Source organism: Podarcis muralis, chromosome 9, assembly GCF_964188315.1.
Source record: "Podarcis muralis chromosome 9, rPodMur119.hap1.1, whole genome shotgun sequence".
NCBI classification, from domain to species: domain Eukaryota; kingdom Metazoa; phylum Chordata; class Lepidosauria; order Squamata; family Lacertidae; genus Podarcis; species Podarcis muralis.
In genome coordinates this window covers 76392732-76414868 of record NC_135663.1, presented here as the reverse complement: position 1 = coordinate 76414868, position 22137 = coordinate 76392732, and the positions used below count along the sequence as shown (strand labels likewise).

Here is a 22137-nt window from a genome sequence, read left to right as displayed (position 1 = left end):
CTTATTTTATAACATTTATAAACCTCTTGATTGGTAAACGAAAAACAAAAAACAACCCTTAAAGCGGTTTACAGAGAGAGAAAACAATAAAATAAAATAAAAACTTTAAAATAATGCTTTAAAACATACAAAAATTTAAAATACTAAAACCGACTTTTTTAAGAATCTAGGTAGGCTGGTCTAAACAAGAATGTTTTCAGCAGGCCCTGAAAGGAATACAGTGAAGACACCTGCTTGGTCTCACTAGGCAGGGAGTTCCAAAGTGTACATGACATCACACTAAATGACCGAGTCCTTACAAAGGCGGAATGGAGATTATGGGGCATCTGTAACAGGGCTCATTCCATCAATTGGCATGGTGCAGTGGACATACGTCAGGTAAGCAGATTTTGTAGGCCAACTGGTCTCAAGTTGTTAAGGGCTTTATATACTGTATCATATGTGGTGGGATTGTAGCAAAATTTAAAAATTTTGGGAAATGATATATGATGAGTTGAAGAAAATGTTCCATTTAACATTTGTGAAAAAGCCTGTAGCTTTCTTGTTAGGGATTGTGGAGAAAGACCTGCCAAAGAAACTAAAAAACATTTTCATGTATGCGACAATGGCGCAAAAGTCTTAATAGCACAAGGATGGAAGAATGAGGAAATCCCAACTAAAGAACTGTGGCAAGAAAAACTGATGGACTGTGCGGAATTGGCAAAATTGACACACAAACTACATGACAAGGATAACTGTGACGTTAAAGATGAATGGGAACCTTTCACGAAGTATTTGAAGAAACAACAAAATGAACTGGACTCCTTGGCAGGTTTTGAATAAACATTCACAAACTCTTTATCGGTAATATATAGATAGATAAATTGAGGATCTTTACAACATGCAGATAAAATTCTTTTTTCTCTTTTGGGTGGGGGGAAATAATGTGAATGATGTATTTCTGTTAAAATTGTTATGTTGGAATTCTTAATAAAACCATACAATAAAAAAGGGCTTTATATACTGAGAGTATCGCCTTGAACTTGGCCTAATAGAAAATTGGCAGCTCCAAGGATCTGGGCATAGACATTTTTGCACATATGCAAAACCCTTGGACCCAAAACCCCAAGTAAGAGGCAAACGGGCTGCACAAACATTAAACCAAATAAAAACGAAGCAAACCTCTTGACGATGCGCTCGGCGCACTGCAGCTTCCTCTGCACGTCCTCGCGCTCCTGGTGGAGCTGGCTGTCCACCTTCGCCAGGAGCTCCTCCCCCTTACTCTGGATCCACTGGACCATCTCCTCCACCTTCTCCTGGATCTCCTCTCGGGTCTCCTTTCGCACCTTCTCCAGCTGCTGCAGCCGTTCGTGGACGGCGCTGTACGTCTTCTCGTAGCTCCTCCTCTTCTCGCCAAGCTCCGCCTTTATCCTGCCCAGCTCCTCCTTCCTGCCTTCGATTTCCGCGCGGATGTCGCAGTACAGCTTGGCGTTGTAGTGCTCGCCGTCGAGCAGAGCGCAGGAGCAGCAGAGGGGCTTGCGGCACCCGCGGCAGTAGATACTGTCGACGTAAATGCAATGTGCAAGGAATGAATGAATGAATGGTCGCAGCAAGAAAAAGAGACTGGACTACAGTGGATGGGCCATTGGCTTGATCCAGGAGGCTTTCCTTAGAGTCTTAAACAGGAAGGTAGTGTGGCACAGTGGTTAGAGTGCTGGCCTAGGACCTAGGAGACCCAAGTTTAAATCCCCACTCAGCTACGAAGCCCCCTGGGCGGCCTTGGTCCTGTCACCACCTCTCAGGCTCACTTCCCTCACTGAGCAGAATTCCTTGGAGAACAGGTACAGTGGTACCTCGGGTTAAGAACTTAATTCATTCCGGAGGTCTGTTCTTAACCTGAAACTGTTCTTAACCTGAAGCACCACTTTAGCTAATGGGGCCTCCTGCTGCTGCCACACCGCCGGAGCACGCTTTCTGTTCTCATCCTGAAGCGGAGTCTGTAACCTGAAGCGTATGTAACCCGAGGTACCACTGTATAAGTGTAATAATAGATAGATGATGATAGATAGATAGATAGATAGATAGATAAGCAACACCAGGCTTTGTGCTATCAGTTTCTCTCTGGAAGGGGAAGGAGGGAGAACACTGGGAAGAAAGGAAAATGAAAACAGAAGGGGAAGGAAGTGGGAAGTTATGGAGGGACAGATCAACCTGTTTCTCCCCAATACAGTGGTACCTCAGGTTACATACGCTTCAGGTTACAGACTCTGCTAACCCAGAAATAGTACCTCGGGTTAAGAACTTTGCTTCAGGATGAGAACAGAAATCGTGCTCCGGCGGCGCGGCAGCAGCAGGAGGCCCCATTAGCTAAAGTGGTGCTTCAGGTTGAGAATAGTTTCAGGTTAAGTACAGACCTCCAGAACCAATAAAGTACTTAACCCGAGGTACCGCTGTATCAGTTTTCCATGTGCTTGGAGCACAGGTCTATTCCATCCAGTTTTTTTCCAGATTTAAAAACAACATGCTTGGAAAAAATTGCATTTAAACTGTAAGCATTAGAGTGCATTTAAATGAAAGTACTAATTAAACCGTAAGTATAAACTGTAAGCACTGCATTTAAACTGTAAACATCAATTTACTGTTGGTAATAACAATGATCATAATATTGTGCCTTTCCCCCACAAGTAGGATTCAAGGTGGCTCACAAAACTCAGAACAAGCATGGAAGAAAAACAGAAAGGTAATGTTTAAAAGTGATTAAACTCTTGAAAAATGAAAACTGTATAAAAAACAAAGCTATTAAAATACAGATAATAAAAACAGCACAGCGCTATTAAAAGCCCTTTCCTTAAAAAGCAGTCCATTCCCAAAGGCCTGTTGGAGTAAGAAAGGTATCCAACTGCCAGCGGAAGGCCTACAATGAAGGCACCAGTCTGGCTTCTCCGGGAAGGGTGTTCCGAAGTTGCCTGTGAGAAGCCACCACCAAAAAGGCCCTCTTCCCCTGTCCCCTACCCAGGCCTCACCTGCTGATCGTGGGGTCCCAGGTGGCTGGCAATGCAAAATGAAGTTGCATGTGTGCCGTATGAGTGGGGCACAGCCCGGATGAGGGCCTGTATTCCCTCTCCCCCTTCACAGGCAGTGGCCTGGTAAAGGTAAAGGGACCCCTGACCATTAGGTCCAGTCGTGACCGACTCTGGGGTTGCGGCGCTCATCTCGCTTTATTGGCTGAGGGAGCCAGCATACAGCTTCCGGGTCATGTGGCCAGCATGACTAAGCCGCTTCTGGCGAACCAGAGCATCGCACAGAAATGCCGTTTACCTTCCTGCCGGAGCGGTACCTATTTATCTTACTTGCACTTTCAAGTGCTTTCGAACTGCTAGGTTGGCAGGAGCAGGGACCGAGAAACGGGAGCTCACCCCGTTGCGGGGATTCAAACCGCCGACGTTCTGATCGGCAAGTCCTAGGCTCTGTGGTTTAACCCACAGCGCCACCCGCGTCCCTTCAGAGAAGTGTGACTAGCCCAAGGTCACCCAGCAGCTGCATGTGGAGGAGCGGGGAATCAAACCCGGTTCACCAGATTATGAGTCCACCGCTCTTAACCACTACACCACACTGGCTCATAGTGGCCTGGTAGCTTCCTGCAAACTATGCATCCCCACCCCATTACCTTATAACCTGGGTGTGCTCCGAACATAAAAGGTTGCTGGACTTCTTTGCCCCCTCCAGGAAGCTCTGGGCAGTATCCTTCTTCAGATCGGCCAGTTTCTGGGTCTCGTGGCTCTTCTGCTTCAAGTACCACTGATGAGACTTGTAGCATTTCAGGCAGAGGAACTCGGAGCACTCAGAGCACCAGAACTCGGCCGCATCTTTGCAGTTATCGCACACCAAATCCCTGTCACCGGCGATCTTCCGGTAGGTGCTCAGCTTGGCCTGCAGGCTTGAAAAGAGCACGTTATCTTGGAAGGGGACCCCGCTGGCGCGCGCGAAGGAAAACCGGCAGACGGGACACTGGCCCACGGGCTTGTTCTCTTCCAGGCACTCCATGCAGATGGTGTGAAGGCAGGCCAGGAGCTTGGGGTTCGGGGCCTCTCTCTGGCACCTCCCGCACAGCAGGAACTCAAATTCTTCCTCCATTTCCTGCAAAAAAAAAATATTTTTTTTAATGAGGAGAGGATGAAGAAGAAGGAGGAGGAGGAGGAGGAGTTTGGATTTGATATCCTGCTTTACCACTACCCGAAGGAGTCTCAAAGCAGCTAACATTCTACTTTTCCCTTCTTCCCCCACAACAAACACTCTGTGAGGTGAGTGGGTGTGACTAGCCCAAGGTTACCCATCAGCTGCATGTGGAGGAGCAGAGATGAGAACCCAGTGCCTCAGATTACGAGACTACTGCTGCAGTGATACTGGGAAATCTTAGCAGGTTAAAAATGGCTCATGCAGAAAAAGAGCATTATGGGAGAGCCAAAAGCTGTAGAATGCTGGGAATGCGTATCTGGGTTTAATTACAGACTTTCTGTCTTTAAAAGTGTGAACCGGGTTATCTCCTTCATCAGAATCTGGTCTGTCTCTGGGAATGAGGGGAGTGGGGCTGAGAGACTTCCAAGGTCACCCAGCAGCAGAAAGGGTTAGAGTTCAGAATTGCCTCTCTCTCTCTCTCTCTCTCTCTCTCTCTCTCACACACACACACACACACACACACACACACACACACACGAACCAGGGAATCTGTCAACATGGACTAGTGCCCTATCTTGGCTGCACCAACAGCGTGGCTCACAGCCAAGTAAGAGGCGATGTGTTTATAAAACGATGCACAGTGACAGAGAAAGATTTTAATCCCTCTGTCATCAGACTGGATCTTGTGGACAAAGCTCAATGTTGGAAGATTCTGGGCAGATCAAAGAAAGTCCTTCTTCAGGCAACGCAGTTAAACTATGGATGGCTTTTAAGAAAACAGAACACAATGGCAGAGTGCAAAGACTTGAAGGAACAGAGGTGCCAAATACTGGAGCTTTGATTTTGGAAAAACAAAAGGGAAACCAGGAGTGGAGGTGCAGATGAAAAAGGATAGACTCTGTGTGTAGTCTGAATGGAACCTGGAAAAGTGGGATGTTAATACAGCTGCATTTCTAATGAACTGGACGAGGAGGAGGAGGAGACGAAAGAACTGAGAAACAAGATTGATGGACTGATGTATGAATACAAACCAGGAAGCTGTGGCCCTCCAGATCTTGTCGGCCTCCACTTCCCTTGGGCCCCGGACATCATGGCTGGTGCTCAGGGAATGGTGGGCATGCACAGCGTAGTCCAAGAACACTGGGAGGGCCACAGGACCCCCCAGCCCCAGGAACCTGCCCTATACATTGCTCTTCGGGCCGTCCTGTGGGGCAGACATCCGGGCAGGGGGGGCTCAACTGTGGGAAAGGGTCTTTGCATACCACAATTCAGAGTAAGTGAAGTCAGGCACCCCGTCACTTGAAGAGAGGCACACACGTGTATGACAATTCCTAAGAGCAGGGGAAGAGGCTGCTGGATGAGGCCAGTGGCCCATTGAGTTCAGCATCCTGTTCTCTTAGCGTCTGAACAGTTGCCTGTGGGAACCTGCAAGCAGGGGGTGAGCCAAAGGTTTCACTAGGGCGCCACTCCGACCCCCTGGTCATTTTGGTGACCTTTTCGGAATCTTTACAATATCCTTTTGGACATGGGTAGGCAAACTAAGGCCCGGGGGCCGGATCCGACCCAATCACCTTCTAAATCCAGCCTGCGGACGGTCCGGGAACCAGCATGTTTTTACATGAGTAGAATTAGCGCTTTTATTTAAAATGCATCTCTGGGTTATTTGTGGGGCATAGGAATTCGTTCATTTCTCCTCCCCAAAATATAGTCCGCCCCCCCCCCCACAAGCTCTGAGGGACAGTGGACCGGCCCCCTGCTGAAAAAGTTTGCTGACCCCTGCTTTTGGAGGATTCCCTCGTTCCTGACCCTTGTCCACACTGGCAGGGGCTAATGGGAACTGTAGTCCAACAGCACCTGGGTGCCCAAAGGTCTCCTTTCCCCCCTGATCTATAGGAGGCGTCGTCCAGCTGCACATTAAGAGGCTGTTGCGTCCAGAAAAAGCAGATAAAGTGTGTGTACATGGGAGAACAAAATCCACTCCCCCCCCGCCCCCCATCTCCAGGCACAGAGGCCCCCCCCACAAGGCTCTTGGGCATTATAGGAGGCTGTTGAGTTAAGCAGGCCCCGCAGATTCAGCCAAGCCAAGCCCCCCCCCCCCCCCACGATTCTTCGGAGGAGGGAAGGGAATCTAGAGGGTCGGAGAGATCAGGACATCACAGGGGGTTGGACTAGATGACCCTCAGGTCCCTCCCGCCTCTAGGGTTCAAATCCTCCCCCCCCCCGCCGCCCTGAAGCTCCCTGGGTGACCTTGGGAGCCAGTCCCTCCTTCTTTCAGTCCAACCGAGCTCACACGGTTGTTGTGGGGGTGAAATGGGGGCGGGGGGGGACCATGCACGCCCCCTTGCGCTCCCCGGAGAGTCAAGACGTGGCGTATCGACGCAATGCACACATAAAAGTTAATGCATGAATAAAAGTTAATGCATAAATAAAACACAGCCACGCACACAATTCAAAGGAACTCAGCTGAAAGGCGCGACCTGCAGCGGTGTCCGGATCGCGAAGCAGCAGCAACCGCGACTGGGGATGGCGGCGGCGGCTGCGAGGCGTCTGGGTTCACTTTCGCTTTGTCCCTGCGAGGAGGCGGCGGAGGAAGCAGCGCGGGGCTGCCGGGAAAGGAGGGCCCTCCGGGAGGGAGGAGCAGCGCTGGACCGGCCCGCCTGCAACGGCATCCGGATCCCGGGGATTCTTCGCGCCGCTTCAGGTGCTTTCTCGGGGCCAAGCTCCAGGCCTCTCCGGTCCCGTGCATGCATTTACCCGGGAGTAACAAATAGGAAAAGGCCGCGCTGCGTCCGGCAGGACTGCATAGCATCCCAGGGAGCGGCTGTTGCAACGATAAGCCCCTGCAGCGCAGAGTCCGGCGGCGCCGCTACAAGGCTGTGTGTACATGCGATGGCTTTAAAGCATATTTTTTTTTCATCGCGAAGGATTCTGGCTACTGTAGTTTAAGGGCTGGTGGGGATGGGAAGTTAGGGAAGAGTAAACTGCAGAGGAGCCCGGAATCATAAAGTGGGTGCCTCAGGTTTGCTTTAGAAACGCTGCACTGTAGCTTTAGGGTGAACCCCTTTGTTGTTGTTTATTCCTTTAGTCATGTCCGACTCTTCGTGACCCCCTGGACCAGAGCACGCCAGGCACTCCTGTCTTCCACTGCCTCCCGCAGTTTGGTCAAACTCATGCTGGTAGCTTCGAGAACACTGTCCAACCATCTCGTCCTCTGTCATCCCCTTCTCCTTGTGCCCTCCATCTTTCCCAGCATCAGTGTCTTCTCCAGGGAGTCTTCTCTTCTCATGAGGTGGCCAAAGTCTTGGAGCCTCAGCTTCACAATCTGTCTTTCCAGTGAGCGCTCAGGACTGATTTCCTTCAGAATGGATAGGTTTGATCTTCTTGCAGTCCATGGGACTCTCAAGAGTCTCCTCCAGCACCAGAATTCAAAAGCATCCATTCTTCGGCGATCAGCCTTCTTTATGGTCCAGCTCTCACTTCTGTACATCACTAGTGGGAAAACCATAGCTTTAACTATACTGGCCTTTGTTGGCAAGGTGATGTCTCAGCTTTTTAAGATGCTGTCTAGGTTTGCCATCGCCTTTCTCCCAAAAAGCAGGCGTCTTTTAATTTTGTGGCTGCTGTCACCATCTGCGCTGATCATGGAGCCCAAGAAAGTAAAATCTTTCACTGCCTCCATTTCTTCCCCTTCTATTTGCCAGGAGGTGATGGGACCAGTGGCCATGATCTTCATTTTTTGATGTTGAGCTTCAGACAATATTTTGCGTTCTCCTGCTTCACTCTCATTAAAAGGTTCTTTAATTCCTCCTCACTTTCTGCCATCAAGGTTGTGTCATCTGCATATCTGAGGTTTCTTCCGGCAATCTTAATTCCAGCTTGGGATTCATCTAGCATGTCTGGAACCCAGGCCAGGCTACTGATACACAATGATCTCTGTGCTGTTTTTCCTGCACTGCAAGGGGTTGGACTAGATGACCCCCCTGAGATCCCTTCCCGTCTTGCAGCTCTTTGGCTCTGATGCCTTTCATAGCTTGTCTGCAAGGGGACACTGAGATTTCAAAAGTTGGAATCGGGCTTTAGAAACCCATGTGCTTCCCACAGGCTCTTAATGCATCGAAGTCCTCCTGATGGCAGAGGGAGTAAGTCTTGCAGCTCCCTGGAATTAAAAAACACTCACACGCCAGTCTCCTTCCTCTCCTTGTTGTTTGTGTCACTTGTCCAGTGTAACTGATCAAACAGGAAGGAGAAGAGAAGCACCATCTGCTCTCCTGTGATCAGAGAAAAAGTGTTGAGTGCAAATGTGCTTCTAATGCAAAACGATTTCAGCTGAGGTGCAAAATGCATTCATAGTGCCAGTGTGTGATTTCTTGAACACAGTGCAATTGCTGATTGCTCAGGGGCAGAAAATCCGAAAGAAGAGCGGATGAAGATTTGAGATTTCTTGTTGACATGGCTACAACTCAGGCTTTAGCGCTCATGTTGGAGCTTTTTCCTGTGGATAAGTGGGCAGTCATTCCCTTTATTTCTAATGTTCAGGCTGTGGGAGCGCTGATGTTTGCAGCAGTACTAAAAGCATTTAGGAAAACATAAAACAGGGCATTTCGTACAAACAAAAGAGGCGTCAAAACAAGGAGGTATGTTCCAAGCAGAAACTGCATGCAGACATCTTTCTGCTGATGCTTTGTCTTTGCAGAGTTAAAGGATGGAGGGCTCTTTATAATGCACATAAAGGGGGAAAACTAAGAGAGCTACCGGTAACTTGGGAGCTAACCAGAACATGTTCAGCCGGTCAGGATACCAAGCGTTGCCATTAGGAGACACTGACCAGTACCAGCAGTCGGGCAACTGGCCAGATGAACCTCGGAAGGCTTTCTTTCCACCTGGGCACACATGGAACACACTGAAGCTGATGCAGAAGGGAACAGGTAAGTGGCTGGGTTTGAAGATAGGAGAAAAGTCCAACTGGGTCAGATCAAAGGTCTGCATCAGCCCTGTCCCAGATAAACTAATCAGATGCACTGGGGAGGCATGCAAGCGAGAGCCCTCCTTTACTCTTTATTATGACAAGTAAAAAGGATCCGGGGGTCTTAGGAGACCACAAGCTTAACATGAGCCAACAGTGTGATGCAGCAACTAAAAAAGCGGATGCTATTCTCAGCTGCATCAACAGAAGTAGGGTGTTCAGATCAAGGGAAGTAATAGTACCCCTCCATTCCACCTTCGTAAGACCACAGCAGGAATATTGTGTCCAATTCTGGGCACCACAATTTAAGGAGGGTGTTGATAGGCTGGAACATGTGCAGAGGAAGGCAGCCAAGATGATCAAGGGTCAAGAAGCCAAGCCTTATGAGGAATGGTTGAAGGAACAGGGTAGGTTTAGCTTGAAAAAGAGGTGACTGGGAGAAGATACGATAGCCATGTTCAAATATCTAGAAGGCTGTCACATGCAAGTTAGTTTGATCCCACTTTAGAGGGTAGGATTCAAACCATTGGCTTCAAGTTACAAGAAAAGAAATTTCAACTAAATACCAGTAAGAGCTGGTCAACAGTGGAATGGTCTCCCTAGGGAGGTTGTGGACTCTGTTTCCTGGTGGTTTTTAAGCAGTGGTTGGGTGGCCATCTGTCATGGATGCTTCAGCTGAGATTTCTGCATTGAAGGGGGTTGGACTAGATGACCCTGGGGTCCCTTCCAACTCTATGATTATGTGGTGTGGATTGGAGATACTGTACTGTTGTCTGTGCTCTGGTAACATTTTTAAGTTATATTACTGCAACAGGGTTTGAGCATATTGCACCGATCTTGGCCAAACTGCAGTTGCTGCCAATTAGTTTCTGGGCCCAATGGAAAGTGCTGGTTCTGACCTATAAAGCATGGGTAGACAAACGAAGGCCTGGGGGCAGGATCCGGCCCAGTCGCCTTCTAAATCTGGTCCATGGGCGGTCTGGGAATCAGTGTGTTTTTACATGAGTAGAATGTGTCCTCTTATTTCAAATGCATCTCTGAGTTATTTGTGGGGCATAGGAATTTGTTCATTTTCCCCCTTCAAAATATAGCCCAGCCCCCCACCAAGGTCTGAGGGACAGTGGACCGGCCCCCTGCTGAAAAAGTTTGCTGACCCCTGCTATATAGCCTTAAATGGCTCCAGACCCCAATACCTCAAGGACCACCTCTCCTCATATGAACCTTCCCGGACCCTGAGATCATCCTCTGAGGTCCTTCTTTGTGTGCCTCCTCCACGAGAGGTCCAGAGGGTGACAACGCGAGAACAGGGCCTTTTCTGCAGTGGCTCCCCTTTTGTGGGATGATCTCCCCAGGGAGGTTTGGCTGGTGCCTTCATTATACACATTTAGGCACCAGGCGAAAACATTCCTCTTCAACCAGGCCTTTGGCTGGTTAATATTCTATGGCCTTTTAAATATTTTTGTGCAGGGGTTGTGTTCTGTTTTGTTTTTGTTTAAGCTACAGTGGTACCTCAGGTTAAGTACTTAATTCGTTCTGGAGGTCCGTTCTTAACCTGAAACTGTTCTTAACCTGAAGCACCACTTTAGCTCATGGGGCCTCCTGCTGCTGCCACGCCGTCGGAGCACGATTTCTGTTCTCATCCTGAAGCAAAGTTCTTAACCCGAGTGCTATTACTGGGTTAACGGAGTCCGTAACCTGAAGCGTCTGTAACCTGAAGCTTATGTAACCCGAGGTACCACTGTATTTATTTGTACTTTTATCCTGTATCTTGTGAACAGCCCTGAGATATTTGGATGAAGGGAGGTATATAAATTTAATGCATCCCTACATAATAGGGACGCGGGTGGTGCTGTGGGTAAAACCTCAGTGCCTAGGACTTGCCGATCGTATGGTCGGCGGTTCGAATCCCCGCGGCGGGGTGAGCTCCCATCTTTCGGTCCCAGCTCCTGCCCACCTAGCAGTTCGAAAGCACCCCTAAGTGCAAGTAGATAAATAGGTACCGCTTTATAGCGGGAAGGTAAACGGCGTTTCCATGCACTGCGCTGGTGCCGGCTCGCCAGAGCAGCAATGTCACACTGGCCACGTGACCCGGAAGTGTCTCCGGACAGCGCTGGCCCCCGGCCTCTTAAGTGAGATGGGCGCACAACCCTAGAGTCGGACACGACTGGCCCGTACGGGCAGGGGTACCTTTACCTTTTAAATTTGGCTGACCAGATGGAGACCCTGCCCTGCCCTTCAGAGGTCCTGCCTTGGGGCTTCCCATGGAGGCACTGGGAAGGGCCACTAGATGGGCGACTGGCCGGGTCCAGGATGCGGCCTTCTTGTGTTCCTCTACCCACACCACACATTGACAGCACATAGCTTCCTGGGAACTGGTGAAATGGTGCTGTGTGAGGGGTAAACTATAGTTCCCAGGATTTTTTTTTGGGGGGGGGGGTGCTCTGTGAATGTGCATTAATTAGTTTGCTTCTCTTTCTTTTCCTCAGATCCCCCTCAAGAGTGTTTGTCATGGGTTTGCCATGGGGTGGTCACCACTTTTGTGTTGCTGGTCACAGTCCTCCTCTTCCCCATCTCGGCCTGGTTTGTTCTGAAGGTAGGAACCGGAGATGGGGAGACCTGACGCCTGTTTGCTTTGGGTGGACGGGAGGGAGGTTCCAACCAATCAGTTTCATCTCCCTTGCAAATCTCTCTTCTCCAAGATGAGCCCTAATGCACGTCCCGCGTAGCACTGACATTGCTAGTGGCCATCGAGAGCCCTCTCCTCCATTTGTCGGAGGCAGAAATGTGGGATGTAAGAATCGGGCGCAGTCAAACATAACATGGCTAGAGTAGACATGAAGGTTGTCTCAGTCCTCCAGACAGAACTTCCTGCTTTCTAGGACTGAGACCAAACTTCTGATGTGTAACTTGAGATGGACGTAGCCTCTCCTGAAGGAGAAAGAACCAGAAGCGCAGGCTGGCGACCATCTTGTCTTCTCTTGTCTCTATCGATGCCATCTTAACAACAGCACTACAGTGGTACCTCGGGATGCGAACGGGATCCGTTCCGGAGCCCAGTTCGCATACTGAACAGAATGTAAGACGCATAGCTGTCAACCTTCCCTCTTTTTTTGCGGGAAATACCCTTATTCCAGCGCCTTTTCCTGCTGCTATCCCAGATTGTTAGATATCCCGTAGATCCCGTAGATCTGCTGATCCCTTATTAGAGCTGCTGATCTCTTACTAGAGCTGCTGATCCCTTACTTTCAAATCGGAAAGTTGACAACTATGGTAAGACACGACGGCGCGTACACAGGTCGTGTTTTGCCGCTTCCGCACATGTGCATGACGTCATTTTGAGCGCATGCGCGAGCGGCGAAGCCCGGAAGTAACGTGCTCCATTACTTCTGGGTCGCTGTGGAGCGCAACCCGAAAGCGCTCAACCTGAAGCACATTCAACCCCAGGTATGACTGTACTGAAATGCACCCTTGGCTCCAGGCCGAGAGAAGAGAAGGGGGTCTTTCTCCCATAAGGAGATAGTCACCACATTTAAACTATGTTCTAACCTTTTAAGTCTGCCTTCTGGAAACCCTTGTGTGAACAGACGATTACTTGTGAGTAAACGTTTTATACTTTACAGAAGACTGTGTAGCGTCTCATTTTAGGAGGGATTAAACGGGGGAAATACCAGGACATATTTACAGAGACTCTGACGAGTCTGAGCAAGCGATCTGCTGTGTGTGTGTTTAAAAGGGGAATGTTAGCTCTGCTGATTTTGTTGAACTTGTAAAGACAAGTTGGAATAGGATATCGTAGACAATATATCCTCCCCCGAATCCCTAAACAATCTCACAAGAAACACCTGAAATATTTTTCAAGCAGAGGTTTGACTTTACCAGATCACAGGGATCTGCCTTAAACAAGGCCAGACTATTTATCTATTGGGCCCAGTATTGTCTACTCTGACGGCTAGCAGTTGTACTGGGTTACTCTGCAAGCCAGAGCGGGAATGCAAAGAGCCTTCCTTTCGTTTATATGTGCACCTCTCAGTACTTCTCTTCTCTTTCCATTTCATTTCCAGATAGTGCCTACTTATGAGCGAATGATCATGTTCCGTCTGGGGCGGATCCGACCCCCCCAAGGGCCAGGGGTGGTTTTGGTGCTGCCCTTTATTGATCACTGGCAGCTGGTGGACCTCCGGACACGGGCCTTCAGCATCCCGCCATGCAAGGCGAGTTGCTGCCACCTTGAAAGAAGCGTCTCCAAAGAGCAAGGCTGCCCTGGACACCCAAGGGAGCCGGTTGGGGTGAAAGCTCAGAGCAGTGCGGGGGGGGGGGGGGGCAACAGTGGAAAATGAAACTGCCTCCCTCCATGCAGCCTGTCAGTGCTGGGGTGGGGAACCTGTTGCCCTCCAGATGTGAGACTACAACTCCCATCATCCCTGACTCTTGGCCATGCTGGTTGGGTCTGATGGGAGCTCTAGGATGAAGGATGCTATAGGGCCGTGTGGTCCCCAGAGTGGGCAGTAGTGTCCCAGGAGGAGGCAGGTAAAGAGGTGCAAATGATTACCAGGCTTTGAACAGCTGGATCAAGTTGATCAGTTTTGTTGAATTAATTGTGCTAAATAGTTTAAATTGGATTTTCAATAAATGTGCAACTTATGGATGCTATTTTGAATTTTATTATCTTCCTTAGTGGGTTGTGCAAACTGCTGCTCTGAATAATGTTTTTCTAGAGTAGGGAAAGGGCACCGGGGATGAGTTTTTGGAAGCAAGGAGACAGCAGCCCCCCAAAAGTTTGAGAACTGCTGCTATAAGCGGTTTATTTATTTCCATTGTGCTTGAAGGAATTGCTCAGGGCAAGTTTCCCCGTGAGGATCACAAAGTTCACTGCGACTGTCTCTGGCCTTTACAGCTGACGTCTCGGGATGGAGCGTGGGTCTCTGTGGGGGCCGATGTCCAGTTCCGTGTTTGGGATCCGCTCCTGTCAGTCATGATGGTGAAAGATCTCAACATTGCCACGCGATTGACGGCCCAGAATGCCATGACCAAGATTGTGCTTAAGAAGTACCTGCGGGAGATTCAAACAGAGAAGCTGCGGATTGCAGACCAGCTCCTGGTAATAATATCTGCTAATCTCTCTCTCTCTCTCTCTCTCTCTCACACACACACACACACACAGAGAGAGAGAGAGAGAGAGAGAGAGAGAGAGAGAGGTGAGGCTGGGACTCTGCTTAAAAAAAAGAGAGTGTGTGTTGGTGTTTCCTGAGGGCTGGCTGGACTGGTGCCCGCCTCTCGCCCCCTAGCAACGTGGGCTGGGAGGGGAATGCTGGGGGTGGCAGTGAGCAAAAGGAATATCTGCAGGGGCAGCAGGTCGTGTGAGGGGGGAAATATGAGGGGCAGAACACACACAAGAGACATGGCTCCTTCCACCACAGCAAGAAATCCCAAGGCTACCAGGTGGTGGGGAACCACACACACACACACCCTCACCGCCCCCTTTGTCCTGGACGGAACTGTGTGCCCTCCTCCCCAAAGCAGGAGGCGGACCTCTCTTCCTGCTTGGGGAGGAACACTCTGCACATGCTCAGAGGCACTCTGATAAATTCTGATTTTAAAAATATATATCCTTGCTTTCTGGGGCTTCCAGAGGCTGCTGCCCCAGCCGCAAATGGGGCGCAGTTGGTATTATATGCTGCCCCTCCATAGCCTTCCAGAGGGGTCTCAAGCGTGCCCGGGTACTGCCTCGTCTCCCCCGCAGCGCCCTTTGCCACCTTCCTTTCCTCTCTCCCTCCCTCCCACGTGCCCTCCTGCCCATTCATTCCCTTGCCAACTGCGTGAGGGAGCAGATTTTGCACCCCCTCGCCTGCTGAGACCATGCTCCCCAGATCCCCAGGCAAGAACACCCCCCCACACACACACACAAACACTCCAGCCCTCTCTCAGGGCGCCATGTCCTGCTCACCCCGCCACCGGCACTCTAACCCCCGAGAGCGCAGCACAGAGCGGGAAGGAAGGCAAGGAGGCTTGGCTGGAGAAAAAGGTGGAAGAGGAGGACAAGATGGCGCTGCTCAGGCTTGGCCGTTGAGACTGGCCTCTGCTGCTGCTGCATCCAAGGCTGTGGAGAAAGGCTTTTCTTTCTCGGCCTGCAATCCACGAGAAACAATCCCGCAATTGACTCCTCGGTTGTGATCGACGTGTTGGACATGCCTGGACTAGATGACCCTTTAGTTCTCTTCCAACGACAGTGGTACCTCTGGTTACGTACTCAATTCGTTCTGGAGCTTCAGTTCTTAACCTGAAACTGTTCTTAACCTGAAGCATCACTTTAGCTAATGGGGCCTCCCACTGCCACCGTGCGATTTCTGTTCTCATCCTGAAGCAATGTTCTTAACCCAAGGTACTATTTCTGGGTTAGCGGAGTCTGTAACCTGAAGTGTATGTAACCCGAGGTACCACGGTATACAATTCTACAATTCCATGAACACCTGCAGGGTCCCAGTTTTCGCATGCCCTCGATCTAAATCCCCTGCCTTCTCTTCTTTCTAGGTGGAAATCAATGACATCACCAAGTCTTGGGGCCTTGAGGTGGACAGGGTGGAACTGATACTGGGAAGCGTCCTCCAGGCGTCCCAGGAGACTGTCCCACAGGCGCCGGGCTCAAGGCCTCCGATCCCAGGACTGGAAGGGCTGGACAGCACCATTCAGCAGCTGGCTCTTCATTTCTTTGGCAGGACCCTGGCGGCTGCGGCCACCCGTCCAAATGGAGATTTTGAGACAGGTGACCACATGTCAGCTCCCCAAGCATGACTTAGTAAAATAATAATATTAATAATTTCTTAGGGCAGCCATCCCTTACTGTTTATCCCTAGTCACTCCTTGGTGTAATACCATTGTAATACAACAGTGTAGTGTTGGGCTTGGACTAGGGAGACCTCGACTGGAATCCTTGCTTGGGCCATGACGCTCATGGGGCGACCTTCAACCAGCTTGCAACAAAAGACTGTAGGAGCATGCTGGATCAGGCCAGTGGCCCCTCTAGTCGAGCTTCCTGTTCTCACAGGGGCCAGCCATAGGACCTGTGCCCTGGCCTCCTAAGGGCAGGTGTAAAGGGAGTTGGGGTTGCTTGTGCGTAAAGGGGGCTACTGTTCTAGGCAACGTAGCCTGGCTAAACCTTTCCCTGGCTGGACAGCCCTTTCTCCATGGCTGTGTCAGTCGCTGGCAGAATCCGTCAGTGGGCGTTTCCTGAACTTCTTCCAACATAGAAACTCTTTGACGCCAAGTCTCCTCCTCGCCTCCCTGCGTGGAAGTCTCCTGCGCAGAGTGGGCGTGCCCAACGGAGGTCCTGGGCTCTCCCCGCTGGTCTCTGTGGAAGAGTCTTGGAGCCCTCTCTCCGCAGTTCCCCCTTGCTTCCTGGTGTCACTCCCATTTCCTTCCTCAAAGGAAGTGTTCTCTCTCTCCCTGCTGGTCCCTTCTCCTGCATCGTTGGGGAGCCTTACCTCCACTCTAGGCTCCGATGGCAGTTCCCTGACATCCGGTAAAGGTTTCAAAGGTTAGCCCCATCAGTTCTTTCTGACCAGATGCCTGTAGCAGGCTCCAAGCTCAAGAGCCCTCTCCCCTCCTTGTGGATATTTTCACCCCCTCCCATTGCGAGAATCTCCTGACAATGTTTTCGGGAAAGAGGGGGCAGAAACTGCTCTTCCTGCCTGACTCTGGGAGTCTGAGTGTTATCTATGTAGTGATTAGATGGCTGAGTGAGAGCTGTAGCACTCATGCAAACCAGTACAGTGGTACCTCTGGATGCAAACGGGATCCGTTCCAGAGCCCTGTTCGCATCCTGAAGCGAACGCAACCCGCGCAGGTCGCGATTTGCCGCTTCCGCGCATGTGCGTGACGTCATTTTGAGCGTCCGCACATGCGCGAGCGTCAAAACCCGGAAGTAACGCGATCCATTACTTCCGGGTCACCGCAGAGCGCAACCCAAAAATGCTTAACCCGAAGTTACTTCAACCCGAGGTATGACTGTAACTCTTTAGTTTTAGTTTGTGGTAGCTATTAGAAAATAAAAAAGTTATGCTTCACAGCTTTCTTCCGTGTTGTTCATACTCTGCTGAGTTTGGTGCTCACAAGTCACAGTTGTGGGTCCAGTGCACTTAGACCTGATTTCCAAAAGTGGAAGGTCTCTGGAAGTGTGATGAAGAGCCAGTGTGGTGTAGTGGTTAAGAGCAGTGGACTCGTAATCTGGTGAACTGGGTTCGATTCCCCCGCTCCTCCACATGCAGCTGCTGGGTGACCTTGGGCCAGTCACACTTCTCTGAAGTCTCTCAGCCCCACTCACCTCACAGAGTGTTTGTTGTGGGGGAGGAAGGGAAAGGAGATTGTTAGCCGCTTTGAGACTCCTTAGGGTAGTGGATATCAAATCCAAACTCCTCTTCCTCCTCCAGTTCGCCCAGCCCAGTCGGAGCAGAACTAGTTGTTGAGCCCAGTCGTTGGCGTCGGCTCAAAGGCAGACTGACACTCCTGTGGTTTCCAGCAACTGGTACTCAGAAGTGTTTACTGCCTTCAACAGTGGAGACATGAGCTCTACCACCTTTTCAACAAGCCTTTTAAAGAAGAGATCTTTCCCAGTATGTGTTGGAATTGTTTTTAGATGTGCCACTTGTGTGTGGAAAACCCCCGAGTTCCTTTGTTGAGAGGAAGGTCGCGATATGGATTCAATAACGATACGGATCATAATTAATTAATACCACTGTGTTGTGGTCTGTCCGTAGGCAATGGCCATGATCTCTGGGGCTGATGGGAATTATTCTGCATCTGAGAGCCAGTGCAGTATAGTGGTTATAGCATGGGTAGGCAAACTAAGGCCTAGGGTCCGGATCCGGCCCAATCACCTTCTAAATCAGGCCCGCAGACAGTCTGGGAATCAGCGTGTTTTTACATGAGTAGAATGTGTCCTTCTATTTAAAATGCATCTCTGGGTTATTTGCGGGGCCTGCCTGGTGTTTTTACATGAGTAAAATGTGTACTTTCATTTAAAATGCATCTCTGGGTTATTTGCGGGGCATAGGAATTCGTTCATTATTTTTTTTCAAAATATAGTCCGCCCCCCCCCCACAAGGTCTGAGGGACGGTGGACCGGCCCCTGCTGAAAACGTTTGCTGACCCCTGGGTTGGAGTGTTGGGTGAGAACCCAGGACAAACCAGGGCTCAACTCAGCCATGAGTGGGTGACCTTGGGGCCAAACCCTGCCTCTCAGCCTAACCTACCTCACAGGGTTGCGGTGGGCATTCAGTGAGGAGGGGAGAACCATGTATGCAGCCTCAAGCTCCTTGCAGGAAAGGGTGGGATATAAATGCACCAAATAATTATAAGCTGGAGGAGGGCGCTGCTTTGGCCACGCCTGCCATAACCTACGTACCAATTGCCCTTTTTCTCCAGCTGAACATGTGGAGGTAGAAAACAAGATGGAGGAGCCACCGCACGCTGTCCACACAGAACCAGGCAGCAGCAGTGAAGGAAGGAGGTTTAAAGTTGAGGAGCACCTCTCCGTGTTGGAGCGTTGCTTGTCTGAATCCTTAGTGAACCAGGTCAAGGCTTGCTACCAGATCAATGTCCGGCTGGCCAGTGGAGCAAAGACTACTACTTATTTCATTGATCTCTCTTCAGGTCAGTTTCTTTTGTTGAATGTAGCCATTGACAAAGGCCCTTTCCTGTGGGGCTTCCCTCACTCAGCATCTGGAAGGTGCCGTCAGTGCAGAATGCTGCAGCACGATTGCTGACAGGTGTGAGGAGGCCTTGCCAGCATAGAACACCTGTGCCCAGAGATCTGCACTGCCTGCTGATTGGCTGTTGGGCCAAGTGGGACAAGTACCTATGAGATCTCATTGCCCCACATATGCCCACTTGACCGCTTTGAAAGGCCCTGTTGCCGGGGCTACATGATACCCATTCATAAGAAGTCGGCCTTTGGAACTCCCTGCCTATTGACACGAGGAAGGCGCCTTTGCTGTCTCCTTTTGGCATCTGCCAAAAACATTATTGTTTAGACAAGCTTGCACCCAGATGCATAGGAAGTAGGTGTGAGTTTTAAGCTGTTTTTAGCCTATTGTCGTTTTAACTTTTTGAAAGCCTTAATTTGTTGCTGTTAAATTTTCCTTGTTGATAATTTTACAGTGGTACCTCTGGTTACGTACTTAATTCATTCTGGAGGTCCGTTCTTAACCTGAAACTGTTCTTAACCTGAAGCACCACTTTAGCTAATGGGGCCTGCCACGTTGCCGACTCACAATTTCTGTTCTTATCCTGAAGCAAAGTTCTTAACCCGAGGTAATATTTCTGGGTTAGTGGAGTCTGTAACCTGAAGCGTATGTAACCTGAGGCGTATGTAACCTGAGGTACCACTGTATTGTTTTCTCTTTGTTGGGTGTTTGCTGTTTTTTACAATCAAGCAATGTGTACATTTTGGGAAGTAGGTGGCCCTAAGGCAGCACATTGGATCCAGCCATTGGGCTTCTCCACCGACAGCACCGAGAAGATTTACCAAGCCTCTGAAAACAGCCATGTTGGGCAAACCCCAGGGGGCCCACCTGCTAGTTACATCACATGAGAAACGGCCAATCTGAGGTGGCCATTTGGGTCCTCGGGACCTGTCAGGGTGGGGTGGAGTTGGGATCATAGAGTCTGGGCGTAACAGTGCTCTGGGTGTTAAAATCATCATCATCATCATCATCATATATTTATTTATAATAATAATATTTATTTATTTATACATAATATTTATACCCTGCCCATCTGGCTGGGTTTCCCCAGCCATTGTGGACGGCTTCCAACAAAAGATTAAAAATACATTAAAACATCAGTAATTAAAAACTTCCCTAAACAGGGCTGCCAGAACAGAGCAGTGTTCACTGCTCAGGCAAAAGAGGGAATGTGCAAATCCTAACATTGATGTCGTGGGTTTTGTATTTTTTAAAGGTGCATTCTGCAGAAGGCAGAGTGGACTTTCTTGGCTGCTGTTCCAGAGGAGAGGGCTGGAACCAACAGGTGGAAATGTCAGAGGAACAGAATTCACCTAAACATTAGGCGGTGACCTTGTTCTTCAGCTGTGATTCCCACATTGCAGGGGGGTGGGACTAGATGGCCCCTTAAGGTCCCTTCCACCTCTACAATTCTATGATTTTATGATAGAGGCACCTCCCCAATAGTGAGAGCTGTTTGACAGGATGGGCTCTCCTTTGCTGGAAGTAAATAAATAAATAAAAACTAAATTTTATTTGTATCCCGCTCTCCCCAGCCAAAGCCAGGCTCCGAGCGGCTAACATCATATAAATAAGACAATATGCATAATACAATATACAATATGCAAATAAAATAACATTCAACATTCATTAAAACAATATAGAATCATATTAAATATCAGCATTTCAAAATTAAACAGAAATCCACTCAACAGTTACAATAAGTAATTTCGAAACTCCCAATTTCTAAGTAGTTAAAGCGGTGTGAAATTCTCTTTGGAGGGGGTTCAAGTTTTGTATTTTGATTTTGTTCTGTGAAACGCCCTGAGACCTCCGGGTATAGAGCGGTATGTAAATTCAATAAATAACAACAACAAACAAACAACAACACAGAGGCCCACAGTAAACTCCTAGTTTATTCAGTAAAGCATTACTGGACACAGTCCAAAAATCCTGTGGGAGCATTTCTATTAGGACAGGCACTAATCTGTCAAAATATACATCATGTTAGCTGTTCATCCTCTCTCCAAACCGTTTCTGCCAGCCCAGCTCCCTATCCAACCACAGTCCCTGGAAACCCTGACTCAACCCTGACTCAGCCTGAGTCATGTTAGAACTGGAGTTGTTTTTCACTTTAGCATTTAGCCGTTAGGTTCATCCTAAGCTAGTTCTTTTTGACCAAACTGCGGGAGGCAGTGGAAGACAGAAGTGCCTGGCGTGCTCTGGTCCATGGGGTCACAAAGAGTCGGACACGACTAAACGACTAAACAACAACAAAGCTAGTTCTTGCCAGCTAGCGTTCTTGAATATGTGACACCCTCCTCACGGATAATGGATTTAACCAAAATTCCATGTCGGCAGAGTGGTATCAGTCAGGGATGCTGTAGTTAAAACACTGCCCTGAAGTGGCTGCCCTGGACTAGCGAACCTCCAACAAATTTTCCTTTTCTGTTATTTAGTGAACACTAAATCAAGAGCTGCTGTCCTGATTTGAATTCCTAGGCCTACTGGTCTTCCTCCCTTTTTTCCCCCTGCAGGACGAGGGCGAATAGGCCCTGGGCCGCCCGACCACAGTCCCGACGTGGTCTTGGAAGTATCTGAGAGTGACCTGGAGGCCTTCGTTCTGGGGGAGCTCCATCCTCTGAATGCCTACGTCTGCGGGAGGCTTCAGGTCCATGGAGACCTGAGTGTAGCCCTCAAGCTGGAAGAGCTCTTCAAAGTGATGAAGCAACGAAGATGAACACGTTGGGAGTCCAAGAGGAGGAATCATTCAGTTTGCTGCCTAAGGGTTACCGTATTTTTCACCCTATAGGGCGCACCAGCCCATAGGGCGCACCTAGGGGTTTTTTTTTGGGGGGGGGGAATAAAGAAAAAAAATTATTCCCCCCCCCCCCGACCCCAGGAACTCCCCCCGGAACTCCCCCCGGGCTCCCAAGGCTTGCGGATAGCTTCCTGACCCCTCTCGCTTTCCAGGCTTCAGCAAAAGCCTGCATTCGCCCCATAGGACGCACACACATTTCCCCTTCATTTTTGGAGGGGGGAAAGTGCGTCCTATAGGGCGAAAAATACGGTAATTCTGTGCTCAGGAAGCCAGCTTAACCTAGGTGGCGGGAAGGTGTTGCTTAGCAACCAGACAGAGTGGCATGATGCTTACTGGCATAGCGGTTCTGAGGGAGTTTTAACTCTGTATGTTAGTTAAGTGTCTCCCTGCCTGAACTAAGAAAGACACAGCCTCTCTTCCTTTCTCCACAAATGATACCCAGGTTTTTTCAGTTTGCTCAGTAAAGTGTCATCAAGACTTTT

At 49.5% G+C, this 22137-nt stretch overlaps 2 protein-coding genes across 5 annotated transcripts in view; one reads left to right on the top strand and one right to left on the bottom strand.

Moving 5' to 3' along the window:
• PML (PML nuclear body scaffold) overlaps positions 1-6905 on the bottom strand; it is a 17427-nt gene extending 10522 nt beyond the window's left edge. The window contains exons 1-3 of one of the 3 annotated variants that reach the window (XM_028743664.2): positions 6633-6905; positions 3647-4116; positions 1162-1539 (exon numbers count right to left, since the gene is read on the bottom strand). In XM_028743664.2, the coding sequence (XP_028599497.2) occupies positions 1162-1539; positions 3647-4116; positions 6633-6905 (1121 nt within the window). Of the gene's footprint in view, positions 1-1161; positions 1540-3646; positions 4117-4309; positions 4404-6599 lie in introns of those variants that run through there. The other 2 variants (XM_028743665.2, XM_028743666.2) reach the window with 2 other exon arrangements.
• STOML1 (stomatin like 1) lies at positions 6750-22137 on the top strand. 2 transcript variants are annotated; one of them, XM_028743667.2, is made up of 8 exons: positions 6750-6856; positions 8849-9080; positions 11605-11711; positions 13180-13329; positions 14013-14216; positions 15647-15878; positions 18536-18763; positions 21372-22137. In XM_028743667.2, the coding sequence occupies exons 2-8, from the start codon at positions 8933-8935 to the stop codon at positions 21572-21574; spliced, it is 1272 nt and encodes a 423-aa protein (XP_028599500.2). In that variant the 5' UTR covers positions 6750-6856; positions 8849-8932; the 3' UTR covers positions 21575-22137. The 2 variants fall into 2 exon arrangements, with proteins under 2 accessions (XP_028599500.2, XP_028599501.2); XM_028743668.2 differs by lacking the exon at positions 6750-6856 and adding an exon at positions 6895-7031.